The following is an 18680-nucleotide window of genomic DNA, read 5'->3' on the forward strand; positions in this document are numbered from 1 at the left end:
CAGCTGGAGCCAGGGCCAGGGCCAGGAGAATAAGGAGCAATCCAGAGAGCAGGACATGTACACAAGTACATAATCTCCCTCATCCCAAGTTCCAGCCTCTCCCTCCTACTCTTTACCTGTGACTGAAGGGAAATAGATGCCCACCAGGAGGGTGAAATAAGAGGTCATGTCACTGAAGACATAGGGCTGATCCAAGTTGAGAGGAGTTGCCTCAGGCAGCGGTATAGAAGGGACACCATATTTCTCTACGATCACACCTTTGGTCAGGTAAGAGCTCCAAAGGTTTTCTGTGGAGAGAAAGTTATTCTGATGGGGACTAAGGTCAAGACACCCAGGATAAAGGATCAAAAGTCAGGGCCTTGGGTGGGTGAGTGGGTGAGAGAGTTAGGTCCATAATTTTCTATCTGGAATCTTTTCTTCTAAGGAATCCATTCTTATGGGTTCAGCTCAGTGAAGTGTTCCTTAATTGCAACCCCATCAAGGAGAAGGAATCCATCTCTCCTTCACCTATCTCATAGTCGCTTTACTAGTCTTACATGCTTCCTTATATTCTAATTCAGACTGTAGTGATCTATATAAGTTTTATCTCTCCTACTACATTATAAATCCTTTGAGGTCAGGGACCATGTTGTATTATCTTTACATCTTTCCCAGCAGGCAATGTGGCACTTTGCACACAGTATGTATTTAATAAACATTTGATGATTGAATGGTGGCAGGAAACAATCATTTCTATAGAACCAACTATGTTCCCCGTGTGGTGCTAAGCACTCTGCAATGATATCATTTGATCTTTACAGCAACCCTTGGAAGTAGGTGCTATTATTATCCTCCATTGTACAGATAAGGAAATTGAGGCAGACGTGGGTTAAGTGACTTGCCCAGATTTGCATGTCAGAGGCCAGATTAGAACTCAGGTGTCTCTGACTCTAGGCCTAGCACTTCATCCATTGTGCCATCTCTCAACTGATCCACTTTGTCTTCAGAGTACTCCTCCTAAAGCTTCAGAGCTTTATAAGGATGAAACAGAGAGGTTGAACCCTGATCCTATAATAATATACTCATAATAATACCTCGCATTTCTAAAGCACTAGTCTTATGAGGTAGGTGGTACCAGTGATATTACCCATATTTTACAGTTCAGGAAACAGTATTTCCAAATGAGAACACTGAGTCTCAGAGAGAGGATGTGAGTTGCCCCAAATTTCAGAACTAGTGTCAGATTAGAATCCAAGTCTGTTCTGATCTGAGTCCACTACGCTTTCCACTATACCTGGATATTTCTAAACATTAGTAGAAGCACTGTTAGGACCATTTCACAGGTGAGAAAGTGAGGCTCCGATGACTTGCCTTCTCTTCTCTCCCCAGTACCCCACCCACCCCCTGGCTAACCCCCAAGAGAGTGAGCAGTACAACCAGCAGTGAATTCAGACAGAAAGCCTCCAGGGCTTTTTTGCTCTGTACCACAGCTGCTGTAAAACCTCCTGCCTCCACAATTTCCTATCCTCTCCAGTCTATCATCCCCTGGGAAAGTTTGCCCCAGCTCATCAATTTCCCTCTTGATTCTGACCTCCTTGGTTTCCATACCTTTGATGAGGCCACTGGCAGCACCAGGGATACCTTGGATCTCAGTGACGTTGTTGAGGGTGAAATATTCATCACAGGTGGCATTGAGGAATCGGGAGGAGCAGAACAGGCCCCAGAGCCTGGTGGTCACTGTTTCATTGCCTTCCCAGGCCAACTTGGCACAGACGTCAAAGCCATGTCGTGAGAGGGTACGATTCCCCAAAAGGCAGATTCTAATGAGAGGGGGTAGAGACTTAATGGGTCAGGGGCTGTGGGACCCTAACCTGGAAACTGAGCGGGGGGCAATTATCCTTCCCTGTGGGCCCTTTTACAGCTAGTGCCTGAGTCCCCTCTACTCTGCCTGGCCAGCAGTCTTTCCAGGATAATGATAATAACTTGCATTTCTTTATAGATTTAATAGTTCCAAAGTCCTTTTATCACAACAGCCCCATGAGATAGTGCAAGTATTATTGTCTCCATTTTATAGATAATGAAACTGAGGGCTGGAGAAAAGAAGCACCTTCTCCAACATCACAGAGCTGGTATTAGATCTTCTAAACCGAAATCTTTGGCTCCAAATCTAGGGATATTTCCACTATCTCATCCTGCCCCTGCCGTAATAGCTCACATTTGTCTTATTGGTCTGAATAGTCTGCCCCCAATATAGGCCATATCTATACAAGAATATCTCTTTGAAAGGAAAAAAAATCTAGATTTATAATGAAAATAATTCTGGTAATAGGACATACAGTAGTTATATTTGGAAGGGCAGCTTATGTTTGTTTCAATACAATATGTAACACATTAGCATCATAAAGTATTTCATGTAGTTATCTCATCTGATTCCTCACAACACCCTCATGAGTCAGGTAATAGATGTATTATCCCCCCCTCCTATCTTATAGATGAGAAAACTGTGGCTTAAATAGAGGAAGAGGCTTGTCTACAATAACACAGCTGGTAAATCAGAGCCAGAATAGGTCTTCTGGTTCCTGGAGCAGTGCTCTATGACACCCACACTGCCTCTTGGCTTGTTCTCTTCCTAGAGGAGGTTAATTGATCCATCCTGCACCAATAACACAGAAGAGCTAAGGCAGGAGACAGGGAACAGTGGCCAGGGTATGCAGCCCAGATAGGGGCGATGTGCCTGTGTCTACAGTTAGAAATCAAAGATTAGGGTTAGGGTTGGAGAACTGGCAGGGCTCCTGGTTGAGGCCCAGAAAGCACCAGAGACTTGTCCCAGGTGACACAATGAGGAGGTGGCCACACTGGGACTAGAACACTAGCCTCCCAACCCCAATCTTTGTTTTTTTCTTGCAACCCCTATTCCATGCTGCAAAAACTCACGGGAAGTTGGGTGGATCAAAGGCAGACTTGATGACCCCCGCATAGATGGCAAGGATTGAGAGGATGACACAGCCCAGGAAGACAAGGGCAAACTTGTTGACATATTTGACACCAACAAAGACGACTGTGGCCATGCACGTGAGCACACAGGTGCCATACACACGCATGTTGTTCAGCAGAGCAGCTGCCTCTCCACTTGCATCCTCCGCCTTGAAGATGGCCATGGCTGGGAATATGTATGCCTGAAGGGACAGGGATAGAAGTAAAGGAGGTCCCCTTTCTTCCTTGGCCTCTACCTCTCATAGGATCTTAAATCCCCAAACTATCCCATACTCCCTTCTCTTTCCAATTACCACCTCAGCTGCCCTTATCCCTGGGCACCTCCTTCAGCCCCTGTTCTGTTCAGTCCTAGCTGGATTCCTTCCAGAAGGCCATGAGGCCACTACCCAGTAACCGGAAAGATGCTTTGTACTCTTCTGTTTTTTTCCCAATAGAAGCCTGAGCCCTGCAACTTTGCTTCAGTAATTTTGCCTATGAGGGATTAATGCGGCCTGTTTGAGGCAAAGGGCCATTCTGCCCTCAGTCTTCTCCTCTCTGTATTACCCTCTCAGTCATCCAAGCCTTTAACTGAGTTACTTTTAACAAATCCCTTACCCTTCTTCCCGAATTCAGTAACCAAGTCCCTCCAAGTCTCTCTCCTCGATCCCTTTTGTATCTTTCTCTTTCTCTCTATTCCCACTGGCAACACTTCTCACAAGGACCACCCTAATGGCCTCCTAACTGCTCTCTCAACCATCAGGTTCTCTCAATCCAATCCAAATTTTACACCAAACCCAGAATCATTTTTTTCTAATTCACAAATTTGACTGTTTCACTCTCTAGCTCAAAAGCCCTTCGATTGCTCACCAGGGCCTCTAGCATCAAATCCAACTTCCTTAGATTTGCGTTTAAGACCCTCCACAATCTTGTACCAAAATGCCTTTGTGGCTTGCCTCCTGCCACTTTCCCATCTGAATCCTTCCTGAAACACTTGCTCCACACTTTTCTTCCCCTTGGAATATTCTACCCAATTCTTCTATGCCTGATCTTACCTGGCCTTCAAGGCCCAGCTTAAATCATACCTTCTCAACTAACCCTGCCCTAACCCCCTATATGGGAGTGTTCTTTCCCTCTCCTGACCACCTGCAGCACTGATTGTCAACTTCTCCTACAATGCTTTGTATTTTCATGCTTTGCTTCGCTTTTCATGTCTTGTCTCCTTAACTGAACTGTGAACTCTTTGAGGGCAGGCAGGGACCTCACTTCTATCTTTAGAGCCTTCTTGCTGCCTAATAATAATAGCTCACATTTGTATAGTGCTTTACACTTGGCAAAAGGATTTCCTTAGAACCTGTGAAGTAGGTAGTACAAGTATTGTTAATTCCACTTGACAAATGGAAAACTGCAGGTCAGGGAGATGAAGAAATTTGCCCAGGACCAAGGTGAAGGAATTTAATCTAAGTGACTGGGCTGGGATTCAAAGCTAGAATCCCAGAGTTGGACAGGACCAGAAATTAACTAGTCCAACCCCCATCTGAAAAGGAATCCTCTTGACATCTCAGACAAGTGGCTACCCAGGATTTGCTTGAAGACCTCTAGTGAGGGGGAGGGGGCAGGTACCCATTCTACTTTGAGACAGCTCTAAATGTGAGGAAATTATATACTTACAACAAATTCCAAGTCCACTTCTCTACAGTTTCCTTCCATTGCTTCACCCAGTCTTCTACATGGGCAGTCTTTCCAATAGAGGTATTGTAATGGTCCTACCTTAGCCTTCTCTTCTGTACCCTAAACACCCTTCATTCCTTGTATGGCATGGTTTTCTGTACTCTCTTTATACTGGTCACCCTCCCAGGTCTTCTAACTTAAAGTCAGCTTCTCTTCTCACTACACCCAGTGCCTCCCTTTCATATGTTCTCAATAAGGGTTTGTTGATTGACTGATAGCAGCCCTCTAGAATTCCAACCCTCATCTTACCAGCAGGATCTCGATGGTGCCCAGAATGTACATGGCTCCTGCAAAGGTGGTGCCAAGGTAGAAGCAAAGACCTACAGCTCCCCCAAACTCAGGGCCCAGTGACCGGGAGATCATATAGTAGGAACCACCAGCTGTGGGGAGAGAAGGCTGTCATGGGATGGAAGAGGGCTGAATGGGGAGAGACTGGCCTAAGGGCATCATGCAGGGGGGAATATTTGGAGGGATTATGTCCATACACTCCCTGTAGATCCCCAGGGAGAGAGACCCCCGAGTCACCTTAAGGAGCAACTCTGTGCCTAGATTAGCAACATTAATTAGCAAGTTACTAATTACCCCCAATAATGAGGTCATGGCTCAGCAGACAGGAATGAGAGAGGCTGGTTTCTAGCCAGTGCAGGAGTCCTGACTCAGTTCTGGCCCATTCATCAGCAACAATACCAATCCATACACATCAGCCCCTACTCTTCCCAAAGGCATTGTGACTGCCCCCACCAATCCCAAAGGCACCTGCATTTCAGATGCCCAGGGCACCCATTATTTCACCACCCAGAAAGGACCAAAGGTAACCAAGGAACTCCCTCTCCACTTACCCTCCTCAACCCTCCCCACCCCCCTTCCACCCCACCACACACACACATAAAAGGTCCCTATTCCCACACCTGGCACAACACCATTAGTAGCAATGGCACTCATGGAGATAGCGGTCAGCATGGTCTGTGTGGACACAAAAAACATCAGAATTAGGGAAACATTGGAGGGCTGGGGAAGGTGGATAGGGAAAGGAAAGGAAGGGTTCATACTGGCATTTTCAGCTCTCCCTTATTTCTGCCCTGATGGCTCTTGATTCTAATTCTTCCTTGACCCTGCTCTCACTGCCCCCCACCAGATTCCTTCTACCCAGAAAGCACCCCTTTGCCCATCTAACAAGCCCCATTCCTCAACAGATAATAATCATGATAATCATATTAATAATGTAACACTTCAGTATATAAAAACATCCTGCATACATTATGAATATCATAACAAACATGTAATGAAAATAGTGCCAGTATCGTTACCTCCACTTCACTGGCAAGAAAATTGAATCATGGAAAGCAGAAGTGACTTGCCTAAGGTAACACAATTAATCATCAGCAGAGCTGGGGGGTTGAACTCTGGTCTTCTAAGGTAGTGATCTTTCACCCACATGACAGCTCTTTCAGCCCTCCCAGGTGCCTCCCAGAAGCCCACAAATGCCCTCACAATGTCCATCTCTAGGTGGAAAGAGGGTGCAGTCTAGGAGCAACTAGCATCATGTTCTACCACAGTTCCCCTCTCAGCCCCGCTTGTGTATCCCAGTGCAAGCAAATCATAGTGAACATCCAGGCAGCCTTGAATAAGGAAAAGTTCCAGCAGGGCAGCCTAAGTAAGGGGACAGGGGAGGGGGCGGGATTGGGGAGGGGCAGGCCCACTCGTTTTGCCTTGGTAACTATGGGGGAGTTCACAAGCTGATGGCATATATATGAGACTCAGATATTTTTTAGTACCAGCTGGGAAAGGGCTTCCTTCTCCCCCACCTAATACCTCCCAGGCATCAGTCATTACAGGAGCAGGTGGCAAATTGTAGGGCTCTGGTTCCAGCCCTGAATTCCTTCTTCAGACTCCCTCCTCAGTTACCTTTCGTCCCTGCACTGATTTCTGTCTGAGTGAGAACTGGGAGGTCAGGGAGGAGGAGTATGGGGCCAGGAAGGGGTACTTACACAGGAGCAGCAGATAAAAACCATGCAGAAAGATTCCATGATGCCTGCGATGCCCACTACCCAAGTGAGCCTCAGAAAAAGGATGACACCAAAGATATTTTGCAGGCAGGGCAGGTACACACCCATGAAGGTGCCCATCCGAGGGGCCTACAGAGAGATATTGGTCACCTTGACTTCTTCCCATGTCTTTCCAACCCACAGAGCTTTAACCTCTGGTTTCCCTAGCCAGCCCTTTGTTCTAAGCCACGTTTCAGCACTCCATTACAGATACCACCACCCCCATTCTACACCATTGTAATTCCTCCTCCCTCCAAATCAGACCCAAATTGAATATGAGCCTCCCTCCCATCTCCCATCTGTCAGCCCTCCTCCTATCTCCTACCCCTTCCTCCATTTCCAATTCCTTCCTTCTCCTACCCTGACCCCAGTGCACTACACCTGCTCCCACCTGCACAGGTTTCTTTTTGCCACCTTCATTGTTCTCAGCCTCTTCATGTTCCCGGCTACCTTGTGGCAAGTTGGTATAGTTGGCCAGACCACTAAGCAAGGATGACACCATGGGACTGGTGTCCATCTCCTCCTGTGGGAGAAATAAGGATTGTAATGGGAATGGACTTCAGAGAGGTAGAGAGGGTAAGGGAGAATGAAACCTGGGAAATGAACCAGGGAAAGAGTACAAGACATGGATGAGATGAGGTGAAAGTATTAGAGATAGAACCTGGGAGAGGGTGGCAGAGAGGAGGATGAACCTGGGATATGGGGATGGAATGGGGAAGGATGGAAAAGATGGACCAGAAAGGGAGATAAGACATGGAGAAGAGAGACCACTATGGGGACTGTAAGGGAGGAGAGTCAAAGAAGTCCCAGAGATGAAGGTGACAAGAGACAAAAAGCATGTTATAAGCAGAGATAGTCATAAACGGACCAAGAAGAGGGGGACAAAAACAGAAATAAAAGTCAGCCCTCCAGGAAGAGGTAGAAGGTGGGTGAACAGTGGAATGAAAGCTTTCCCTTAGCCAATGCCAATGTCAGGCAATTCTGCCTACTCCAGGACCAGCCAGAGAGGCTCCCCTTACCCTAGTTGTCCCCTGCCTACCTCGAATAGAGCCATGTTCTTGCCATCATATTCCTTGCCCTTTTCAGAGTCAGTGCTGTTGATGAAGGGGCTGCTTTCCTTGGGGTTGCCATCACCTGAGGTAAGGACATAGAAGAGTCATGACATGGCCCAGTACCCACACTGCCACTCACTGCTATTCTGGCCCCAGTTGGACCCCTCCAGGGCTCTTCTGAACCTTGTCCTCGAACAAGAGTTCTTAACCTGTTCATGAACTTTAAAAAAATGGATTATGATAACAACATTTCACTATAATTGGTTCCATTTGTAATTCTATGTATCTTATGCCCTTAAAAATTGTTCCAAGGAGTCAATAGGCTTTACCAAACTGCAAAATGTCTCATGCTACACAAAAGGTTAAGAAGCCTTGTCCTAGAGAATCAAAGTAGCTACCAGTGGGCAGGGACCTTGTCTTAATCATATTCCTCTGTGCTTCCTAATAGTCACAACACATTTATATCTCCTTAATTTTACAATGAATTTTCCTCACAAAAAAAAAGTCTTGTAAAATGAAAAGATTACTGGATTATTACACCTACTTTGCAAATAAGGAAACTGAGGGAGAAAGGAATTTTCCCAATATCAAAGTGGAAAGACCTCTACCCCACAGAGAGAATTTTTCCCGGTCATCTGTGGTGTATAATGGTGAGGAGGGCAAGGTAATATGAAGAAGCCAGCTGATATGGCAACAACTAATGTTATATAGTTCTTTGAACTTTATAACTTATTATCTCATTTGATGTTCATAACAATGCTGTGAAGTATGTTATTATTCCCATTTTTTTCAGATAAGGGAACTGAGGCCAAGGTCACACAGTTAAAGAGTGTATCTGGGGGCAGGTAGGTGTCTCAGTGGATAAAGCACCGGCTCTGGATTCAGGAGGACCTGAGTTCAAATTTGGCCTCAGACACTTGACACTTACTAGTTGTGTGACTCTGGGCAAGTCACTTAACCCCCATTGCCCCGCAAAAAAAAAAAAAAGAAAGGAAGAGAAGAGAAGAGAAGAGAAGAGAAGAGAAGAGAAGAGAAGAGAAGAGAAGAGAAGAGAAGAGAAGAGAAGAGAAGAGAAGAGAAGAGAAGAGAAGAGAAGAGAAGAGAAGAGAGGAGAAGAGGGGAGGGGAGGGGAGGGGAGGGGAGGGGAGGGGAGGGGAGGGGAGGGGAGGGGAGAGGGAGAGGAGAGGAGAGGAGAGGAGAGGAGAGGAGAGGAGAGGAGAGGAGAGGAGAGGAGAGGAGAGGAGAGGAGAGGAGAGGAGAGGAGAGGAGAGGAGAGGAGAGGAGAGGAGAGGAGAGGAGAGGAGAGGAGAGGAGAGGAGAGAAGAGAAGAGAAGAGAAGAGAAGAGAAGAGAAGAGAAGAGAAGAGAAGAGAAAAGAAAAGAAAAGAAAAGAAAAGAAAAGAAAAGAAAAGAAAAGAAAAGAAAAGAAAAGAAAAGAAAAGAGTGTATCTAAGGTAGGATTCAAAAAGAGGTCTTTCTCACTCCAAGTCCAATATCCTAGCCTCTATACCACTTAACTGCCACTACTTCCAACTGGAGCTCTCCTCCTTTTACTCCCTGCTTCCACTTTCTCCAACTTTTCTGGCCAACCCACAAAGCTGGTGGGATGCCACCTCTTCTGTATTGTTCTCCCACTGCTGCCAGATTGTGCCTGGCTACCCCCTTCATAGATTCTTGGACTCCCAAAACCTCAGACCTGGAAGAGACCTCTGAGATTATCTAGTCCAACATGAGTCAATATCTTTAACAAGTGGTCATTAGGCTGCAGCTTGAATATTTATTTTGTTGATAGATATTTATTAGTTGTGTGACCTAGGCAAGTCATTTAGCTTCTATCTGCCTCAGTTTCTTCATCTACAAAATGAGGATAATAATAGAACTTGCCTCCTAGGGTTGTCATGTGGATAAAAAGAGATATTTATAAGGTGCTTTGCAAACTTTAAAGAGTTATATAAATGCTACTTTATTATTAATAATAATAGTTATTATTATTATAACTACTACTACCACTATTAGTATCATTTCCCCTCAGTTTACCACAAAAGTGGAAGAGAGCCATAAAGGACTAAGGGCTATTTATATTTTTCTTTGTTTCATGGATTACCATAATCAAAGAATTCATCACAGAGGAGCCAACTGACCAACAGTGAGCCTCTCTGTATTTAATCCTCAGAAAGTAGATTGTCTGCTGTTGGGACCAAACTCTTTTCAACATGGTAGAACGGCCAGGTCTTATACTCTACTGGTAAAGCCTTCAAGAATCTAGGGTCACCTCCACACCATGATGAGGCATCACAGTAGGATTATGGGATCAAAGAACTGGAGCTGGAAGGAACCTTAAATGTCACCAAATCCAATCCCATCATTTTGCAGAGTAAGTTACTGGGACACAGAGATGTTAAGTGCCTTGCTAGGGTCACACATGAAGCAAGTTTCTGAGGTGGGATTTGGACCCAGCTCTTTCTAGCTAAGGCAGTCACTTGGGTCAGAGGATAGAGCATTGAGCCTGGAGTCAGGAAGACCTGAGTTCAAATTCAGTCTCAGTCACTTACTAGCTATGTGACTAGCAAGTCACTTAAGTCTGTTTGCCTCAGTTTTCTCATCTGTAAAGTGAGCTGGAGAAGACAGTGGTAAACCGCTTCAGTATCTTTGTCAAGAAAATCCTAAATAGGGTCATGAAGAGTTGGACACGACTGAAACAACTGAACCATAACAACTTCCTACCTCCAAAGTGCAGCCGGCAGTCTATCCACCATACCATGCTACCTCTAGGACTTCGTAGAAGCATCAAGAGACAGAAGGGACAACTCCAGGTGATGTTAGTTCTAACTGGTCCCCTCCTGCCTAGGAGTTCCAATTCCCATAGGTATGAACTGGGGGAGGGGCATATATTACCCTATAAGCTAGAGAAAGTAAGGAAACAATCATGACCTGGGCATTCTACTTGGACTCTTAGAGACTTAGCTTATTTTAGTAGGTCATCTTATCTTGTCCCTTCCTTTTCCAGGTAAACACTTCTGTATAAATCATTCTGAAGACTGGGACTCCCCTCTGCAAGAGGGAGCCCCTCCCTAAGAATTTTGGCTGCCTTCCATTTCTCCAGTTCTTTTTAGTTTTGTGAACTGGACTTAAGGACCCAGGATCTCTGAGGCTGAATCTCAGTGAGAACCATCACTAATTTCCTCCATTCTTAAGAGATATTCTCTGTTAATCTGGCCACTCTTAAAGTCAACAAAATCCTATTTTTCCTTCTTAATTCTAGCACACACCCCAAGAGCCTTCTTTGTGGAGAGAGGTGATAGAATATAGAATGTTAGAGCTGGAAGGAACTCTTTAACATAGCCAGAACCTGAAAGGGCTTGAGAAGTTAGAAAATAGGCTGTTAGAATTGGAATGAGAAATCATCTAACCCAATCCCCTTCACTTTACAGATGGGAAAATGGAAACCCTGAGAAGCAAAGTGACTTACCCAGTATCAAATAGCTAATTAATGACAGAGCCGAAACTTCTGGCTCCTAAAATTAAATGCTCTTTGAACCTCAACTTATATACAAATCCTACACCACAGGAAAGTGAGGTAATGAGAGGGTCCGTTGCTGTGGGTGTGAGGCCAAAGCAAGATTTTTTCCCCCTTTTCCCTCACCCATAGAGTTTGAAGTGAATGAAGTCTTAGAAATCATTCATTCATCCCTTGAGGTCTTGGTGTGTGATGTGATTGGCCTAAGCGTACAAATGGTTAGTGGTGGAACTGCTAGACTAGAACCCAGGTGATCAGCCTCTCAATCAGATGCTCTGTCCACTGTGCAAAACCCCTACAATAATTACCAAGGAAGGAGCCTGAGATGAAGAGGAAGCAGGCAGCTCCTGGGAGTCTTAACATGTCCTCAAATCCCCATACACTTCCTCCCCCCTCATCCTAGCCCAAATGGAGTTTCCTCCTTGCACTTCCCAGTGTTTCCAAATTCTGGGCCTTCACAGTCCTACCCTTCATAAGTCCATCCCTGACGAGGGTCTGGAGCACCCTCACTCCCATGTGGTCTCCCTTCCCTCCAGTGACTAACCACTGACTCAGGTGGGTTGGAACAGAAGAGAGGTGCACTCTGATCCCTCAAGGTAGGCAATAGTGCCTGGAGCATTCTTTTACTACTTCTTTTCCCCCCTCGCTTGCCCCTCTCTTATAAGGACAGGACAAGTGGCCCAATTTTTATGCCAGGAGGGTTGGGAATGGGGAAGTGTCTCATTCTCTCATACTTCCTTAGGACCTGGCCAGTGGAACATGGGGAAATGAAGCCTCATTCCCTCAAGTCCTCCTTTCCCTCAGGACAGGGCCAAGTTACGAATGCGGTAGGGTCTTTCTCCTTCAAGTCCTCTAAAGATGGGACCAATGGGCCAAAAAGAGATGGGAGGTATCTCACTCCCTTACACCTCCTCCCTTCCTTAGGAGGGGACCAGTAGCGTGTGGGGGTAGGGGTATGAGTGACGCAGTCCGAACTCCCCGCCCAGCCCCCGCTATGGGGGTCTCAGCCGCAGAGACCTCCGAGCTGCGTCTCCATGGCAACCGCGCGGGGCTGAAGCGCAGGGGCCGCGCGCCCGCAGTCGCTTATGTAACGCGGCACGCGGCACTGAGAAAGGTGGGAGGGGAAGAGAGGGGGAAAGGAGGGAGAAAAAGAGAGAGAAGAGGACGGGAGTGGGCACCTGTATTCCCTCCTCCGCACCCTGCCCCAAGTACATTGGACTTCATAGCCCCCCCCACACACACACACACACACCAAGATGGGATTCAATACCCCCTCCATATAACAGCGAACCCAAGAACTCTCTGGTCAGAGGGAGAAAAGGGGGATCGGCCACTGGGGACCCCAGAAGGCCTGGGAAACATTGGGGTTCCAAGGCCCCGCCCACCTTCTAGACCAGGCGCCCAGAAGGAAGGGAAGCTTGGAGACGTGTTAAATGGAGCACAGGAGGTTGGGGGCGGGGGGAAAAGGGAAGACGGAGAGAGGCGTGGCCGGAGTGGGGGCGGGGCAGAGGAGGGACCGGTATAGGAACCCTCCTCCCCTCCCCCTCCGCTTCTCAGGGGCCCCAGGGAGCACTCAGCTCGAATCGGCTTTCAATTAGCTGCAGCGGCCAGAGCTCCCGGGGCGAAAACAACATCCCTGCGCGGACAGTGGATCCTCCCCCCCGGGGCCTGGGGACTGGAATCCCCGTTCGAGGTTTTACGGTGTTCCCCCATTCTCCAAGGCCCATGGGGGTAAAGACCCAGATAAAGACCCTTCATAATTTCTCAGCCTAGAGCGGGGATGTTGGAGATGAAAGCAGCCTTAGAGACTAATATAGTTCAACCCCCATATTTTACAAATGGGGAAACTGAGCCCAAAGAAGTGAAGTAACTTGCCCAAGGTCATAAAATGAGTCAGTGGCAGAACCAGAACCCAGTCTTTTTACTCCAGCATTCTTTCCACTACAACCCGCTGTTCTCTCGATCTCAGATGTCCACAAATCTCTCTGGGCCTTATGCTGACTGGCTCCTTCCCTGCTTTCACCCCTGAATCTCAACAGATTCTGTTTCTGACTCCCTTGGCCTAGTCTGGTCTCCCCACCTAAGCTCTGGCTTTTCCTTTTGGGAGGAGGTGCTGGGGGAGATGAAGAAGGAAGGGAGAGGGAGGGGGAAAGAGAGGGGGGTAGAGAGGGAGAGAGAGCCAGCGAGAGAGCAAGCGAGATCGATCGAGGGTGCGAGGGAGGGAGAGAAAGAGAGACAGAGAGACCGACAGAGAGAGTCAGAGAGAGGGACAAAAAGAGACAGAGACAGAGAGAGAATGAATGGCCTTAACTGGGAAACAAACTACAGGAGTTCAAAGATTTGGGGAGAGGTTGGAATTCTAATCCTCCCTTTTCATAAACCCTTCCCGAGCCTAGGGGGTGTCCCACAGTAAATCACTAATACACCTGAGAGTATTGGAGCGTCAAATTGGAGGAAACAATGGTGCTGGGGTCAGAAAGCTCGCTCCTGGGGCTTCTGGTCAAAACGAAGAGAGGTTCTCCCTTGATTAAAGCTACCCCCTCGAGCAAACTGGAAGGTAAGGAAAGAAGACGGTATAGCAAAGGTCCAAGTCCATCTTCTCCTCACACCTCCCGTCCCTTCACTCCTCCATTCCCCCCCCCTCCACTCCCAGTCGGGACGCCCTGGGCGCTGCAGCAAGTGAGACTCTGCCAGGCTTCCAAAGCGCTTCCCCCTTCTCCCCACCCCCACCCCAATACCGCAGCCTGAGCCCGGTGTTGGAGTGGAGGGAGGGAGAACTGAGAGCCAGGTGACTCCAGGGTCATGGGGGGGCGGGGGTTGCCTCTGATGAGGCCTCTTAGCTCTAGCCCTTGAGGGGTCGTCCTAGCCTCCTGAGGTTAGGGACTGGGAGAGCCTGGTTCTCTGTGGGAAAGAATTGGACAGTGGAAATGGCCGTACAAAGGCTCACCTTCTGCCTTCTCATCTCCATGTCCATAACACACACACACACACACACACCCTAACTCCTCGCTTGGCCTCAATTTTCTAGGATTTCCAGAGAGAAACAGTGGAGGGGAGAAAAGCCTCCGCTGGGTTATAAAACCCCGGGGTCTCTCATACATAGTCTCTGCAGCCCTTTCTCCCCATCTATCCTAGTTCCACAGGCCATGGTCTCAGGTTCTGCTCCTCGGGCCATCTCACCGAGGTAGCTGCCAGTAGCTTGGGCCCTGTCCATCAACGAAGCCCAGGGGAACGTTTACAGCCGCTAAGCTCAGACATCCCAACTGGGAGCGGAGTCAGTGCGCAGGGGGGCGCTGTGTCTCGGAGGGGGGCGGCAAAAGGGAGGGGGGCTTGACAGGCTTGATGGATTGACTGACCGACTAGGGGCGACCGGGAGCCGAAGAGGGAGGTTGTCCCTGGAGGCTCTTAGGGAAGACCAGGATAGGAATACGGCGAGCTGTGTCCAACAGATAGAGGACTCAGCCTGAACGTCGAGTCAGTGGCAAGGCTTCTCAACCGCCGCAGAGCAGTCCGCAGTGCAATGATCACTGCTGCGACCCCAGTGATCAGGTCCCGAGACACCCCGCAATTGGAGAATTGAGGAGTCCAAAGAACTGGAACGTTCCCCACCAACACCAGAGTAAATAAGGATGCTATGGTACCGAGGGATGGGGGAGATGACCTGACTTCGTCTCTGAACATTGCCAAATAGATGAGGTGAAAGGGGAGTCGGACCCTATTTAGGACCATATACCAAAGGAAGGGATAAGTCTGAAGTCTGACCTAATCACGTCCTCCTGAGTGGCCTAGGGTAAAAGGGCTCCGATCACACAAACCTCCTCGCCCCCTCCTCACTTTTCCCTGCCTCCCAATGTCAGCACCAACAGGACTCTGCAGCCCCGGCTAGGAGGTCGTCACATGACTCACACCCCCTATACCCCCACCCTCATCTCCCACCTCCAGTATTCCCTCTCCGCTGGTGAGCTCCGTGCGGCGGAGTGGGGGGAGGAACTGCAGTGGCTTTTGCCCTGAGTGCAGCCAGGCAGCAACACACTCTGTGCTAGGGAAGGGACACCGACTCGGGGTCCCCTCTCTGGGAACAAGGGAACCCAGATATAGCCCCAGAAACCCAATCCTGAAACCCCGTCTCCAATCCACTAGTCCTGACTAGCCCTTTGGGCTGCTCAGAACACTGCAGGAACGGTACCACTTCTACTGCTTAGCCCTAGAGCCCCAAAGCCACTGCCCCAAGCAACCCCCAGGACTGCGTCGGGTGCATTCCAGAACCTCGGACAGCGCAGAGAGCGCATTCCAACAGAGCTGCGCCCACGCCTCCAAGCAGCAGCAGCTGCCCCAGGGGGCAACTCAGAGCCTTCCTCTAGTCCCCAGGGTTGTCTATTTCTCCTGGGGACAGCCTCCTCCCTTCCTCTCTGCAACACTTGGACGCCTCCGAGCCTGTAGCCCCTGCCCCCAAAGGTGGCAGCCCCCATCTCGATCCTCCTGCCTCCCCCGCTCCATAAGCCCCCGGCTTACCCGGGTTGGCTCCCCCGTCGCCATCCTCGCAGTCCGTCAGGTTGTTGAGCATGGTGGCCGCCGCGCTGCGCCCCGGGGGCTGGAGCTTGCAGCTGCGAGGCGTCTGCCCGGCCTGGGCTGGAGAGCCTCCTTTCCACTCTCCTCCCGACTACCGTGGAGCACTCTCTTCGCTCTCCCTTTCGTCCAGATCTCCCCTCGGCGCAGGGGGAGGCTGCAGTGCAGAGCCGCCGGGCTCCCACACACACTCCCTCTCCCGCGCACACACCCGGACACAGACCCAGACACACACACACACATACACACACGCTCTCACACCCGCGCGCGCCCCCTCGCAGCGGCCAAGCTGCTCAGCTCATCTCGTATGCAGGAGGCGTGAGCCGCTGGCGGGGTTTTAAGAAGGGGGGAGGAGGAAAGCTAGGGAAAAGAGGGTGCTGGGTGGGGAGAGATCGAAGCGAGCGGGGACCCGCGGCTTGCGTTGCTCGGGGCCGGGAGGGTGGTGAAGGAGGGGGGGTGTTGCAGCTCCCCTGAGCAGACGCAGCGCGCCCCTCTCTCTGTGCGGGCGGGGCCGTGGCACGTGGACAGGTGCCATCCAGCGCCCTAAAAATAACACGGGGAACTGGGTCGTGGCCGTCGGGAGCCGGCCCCGCAGCGTCTGCTTTGGCCCAGACTGGGGTGAGGGTGTCGGGGGGCGGTGAGATAGTCGGGTAGGAACTCCAAACCCATGCCAGCCTCTCTACAGGAGGAAGACTCCCCCTTCTCTACACCGCCCCTCCCCCCTTTTCCTAGTGAAAAAGAGGAGGGGGAGGGAAGCCCCACTTGAGTGGCAGAGCAGATACCCCCCTGGAGTTCAGTCCTTCTGGGGAGAAGACATGGTGAGCTTTCTCATCCTCACAAGTACAAAACCACCTGAATCCAGGCCCCAGAGACCAGCCCCCTAGAAAGAGCACCATTAGATGCCAGCATAATCTTGCTCCCTAGGAAGCGTTGGGGGTTTGGGACAAGGACAGAACACTAAGGTTTCTGTGCTAGCTGCTGCCTGGTCCGACCTGGGTATCTGAGGTTGTGGAAAACTGAGGCTTGGGCCTGGACAGAGATGTGAGAGGTAAGGCCGTGGTCTTGGGGGGAAGGGGGGAGGAGGAGGGGGAAGATGGCCACCTGCTGGTTAGGGACAGGCTTTTCTGCCTTAGAATCCTAGTCCTCCAGTCACTAATCCATTAATCCGAGGATTTTGATCAGGAGCTGCCAGTACCAACATTCTCCCTACATTCCTCCCTCCCTCCTTTTCTCCTTTCTCTTCCACCATTTTGCTGTCCAGAGCCCCTTTCTGCCTCTGACATCCAGTCTTAGGCCAACAGTCACAAGCAGGAAGGTGTAACTGGGAGTGAGGTCCTAGGCAGCAATTTGTGATAGGAAGGAAGAGAGAAAAAGACAGGGAGGCCATGAAGGGGGAAGGGAACATATGAAGCTCTAGAAAGGCCTAATATGGGAAGAGGGGAGGTGCTGCAGGAGAAGATCACATTCAAAATGGCCCTAGTCACAGTGACCTGAACCTCAATCATTCTCTCCGGCATTTCTCCCTCCCCCTTATCATGGGGTTATTACTCTGCCTCAATGAAGGGAGCGAGACTCAGCCACTTTGCAGCTCCTCCTAAATCACTAAGATTTGACAGAGAATTGATATCTAGCTCCTACACTCGGCTCTTTTCCTCTCCCTTCTCCATTCCTCACCTTCCCCCAGAGTTGTCACCACTGTCCACATGACACCACCACCACACAGTTCTGGTCTACAAATTGGGCTCATTGGCTCTGGAGCGCAGACTCTAAAGCTCCAGAAGGCTTCTGGAATGCTTATGGAAGACCTCTGAAAAAAAGGAGAGCTAAATGGACAAGACCCTGACTCAAGACTTGGTGTTAGTATGCTGGACCCAGAATGAAGAGAACTAGCTAAAAATCCCATTTCTGACATTTATTGACTTTGTGACCATATGCAAGCCATTTAGCTTCTCTGAACCTCAGTTTACTCGTCTTTAAAATGTGAGAATTGCACTAGATGACCTCTAATATCACTTCCAGCTCTAAATCCTATTATTCTCCCTCCCTCCCTCCCTAGTCACTCCAGAGGACAGAGAAACAAAGTAGAGCTCTGTGAATCTTAAAGTGCTTTGGAAATGTGAGCTAATATCACTACTAGATTGTGAGTTCCATGAGGGCAAGAGTTATAGCTTATCTAAATTTTTCATCTTCCCTCAATTCTATACACATGGTATAAACTAAATAAATTATTGTTGGATTAATCAATAGGTAAATAGACACTGTTCTGGGCAGGTGCTTTCTTCGGTACCATGGACAAAGGCCAAATGTCCAGATTGTTTTTCTTGGACCTGTCATAGACCTCACACTTGGTCAAGCATGTAGAGTCCCTAAGCAGCTGTCCTGTCCTGTATGGATTGATCATGAGGGAAAGATACTACTGACCACAGAAACCAGCTGACTTAGTTTTTCAGGGCACTCTTCAGAGACTGGAACTGATCCTTGAGGATGAGGATGGAGATGAGAAAGAGTGTTTTTAAGTCTCCTAACTAGATCCTCAGAAAGGGGATCAATCAAAACTACAGAGGACTGACTGAACCATGCCTCTCACCTATCAACAGAGAGTTAGTGAACTACAGTTGTAAAGAAAAGCATACGTCTTCAGACATAGTCAATATATTATTTATTTGTTTTGCTGGGCTTTAATTATTTATTAGAAGGGAGGGTTCCATGGTGATGGAGGGAATGAAGAAGTTCTGTTGGGAAGTGATAATGATGTAAAAAATAATATCAATAAAATATTTTAAAAGAAAACATAAGGTATGGCAAATATGAACTTGGCTAT

The 18680-nt window shown here is 48.8% G+C and overlaps 1 protein-coding gene across 1 annotated transcript in view; it reads right to left on the reverse strand.

Moving 5' to 3' along the window:
• SLC12A5 (solute carrier family 12 member 5) overlaps nt 1-16327 on the reverse strand; it is a 35146-nt gene extending 18819 nt beyond the window's left edge. Inside the window, exons 1-9 of the mRNA XM_043985925.1 lie at nt 15806-16327; nt 7765-7859; nt 7117-7248; nt 6669-6815; nt 5589-5643; nt 4930-5060; nt 2914-3155; nt 1588-1799; nt 117-287 (exon numbers count right to left, since the gene is read on the reverse strand). Of these exons, the coding sequence (XP_043841860.1) occupies nt 117-287; nt 1588-1799; nt 2914-3155; nt 4930-5060; nt 5589-5643; nt 6669-6815; nt 7117-7248; nt 7765-7859; nt 15806-15857 (1237 nt within the window). The 5' untranslated portion in view covers nt 15858-16327. The remainder of the gene's footprint in view (nt 1-116; nt 288-1587; nt 1800-2913; nt 3156-4929; nt 5061-5588; nt 5644-6668; nt 6816-7116; nt 7249-7764; nt 7860-15805) is intronic.
• Nucleotides 16328-18680: the final 2353 nt, after the last annotated feature.

This window comes from Dromiciops gliroides, chromosome 2 (assembly GCF_019393635.1).
Source record: "Dromiciops gliroides isolate mDroGli1 chromosome 2, mDroGli1.pri, whole genome shotgun sequence".
Classification (NCBI taxonomy): domain Eukaryota; kingdom Metazoa; phylum Chordata; class Mammalia; order Microbiotheria; family Microbiotheriidae; genus Dromiciops; species Dromiciops gliroides.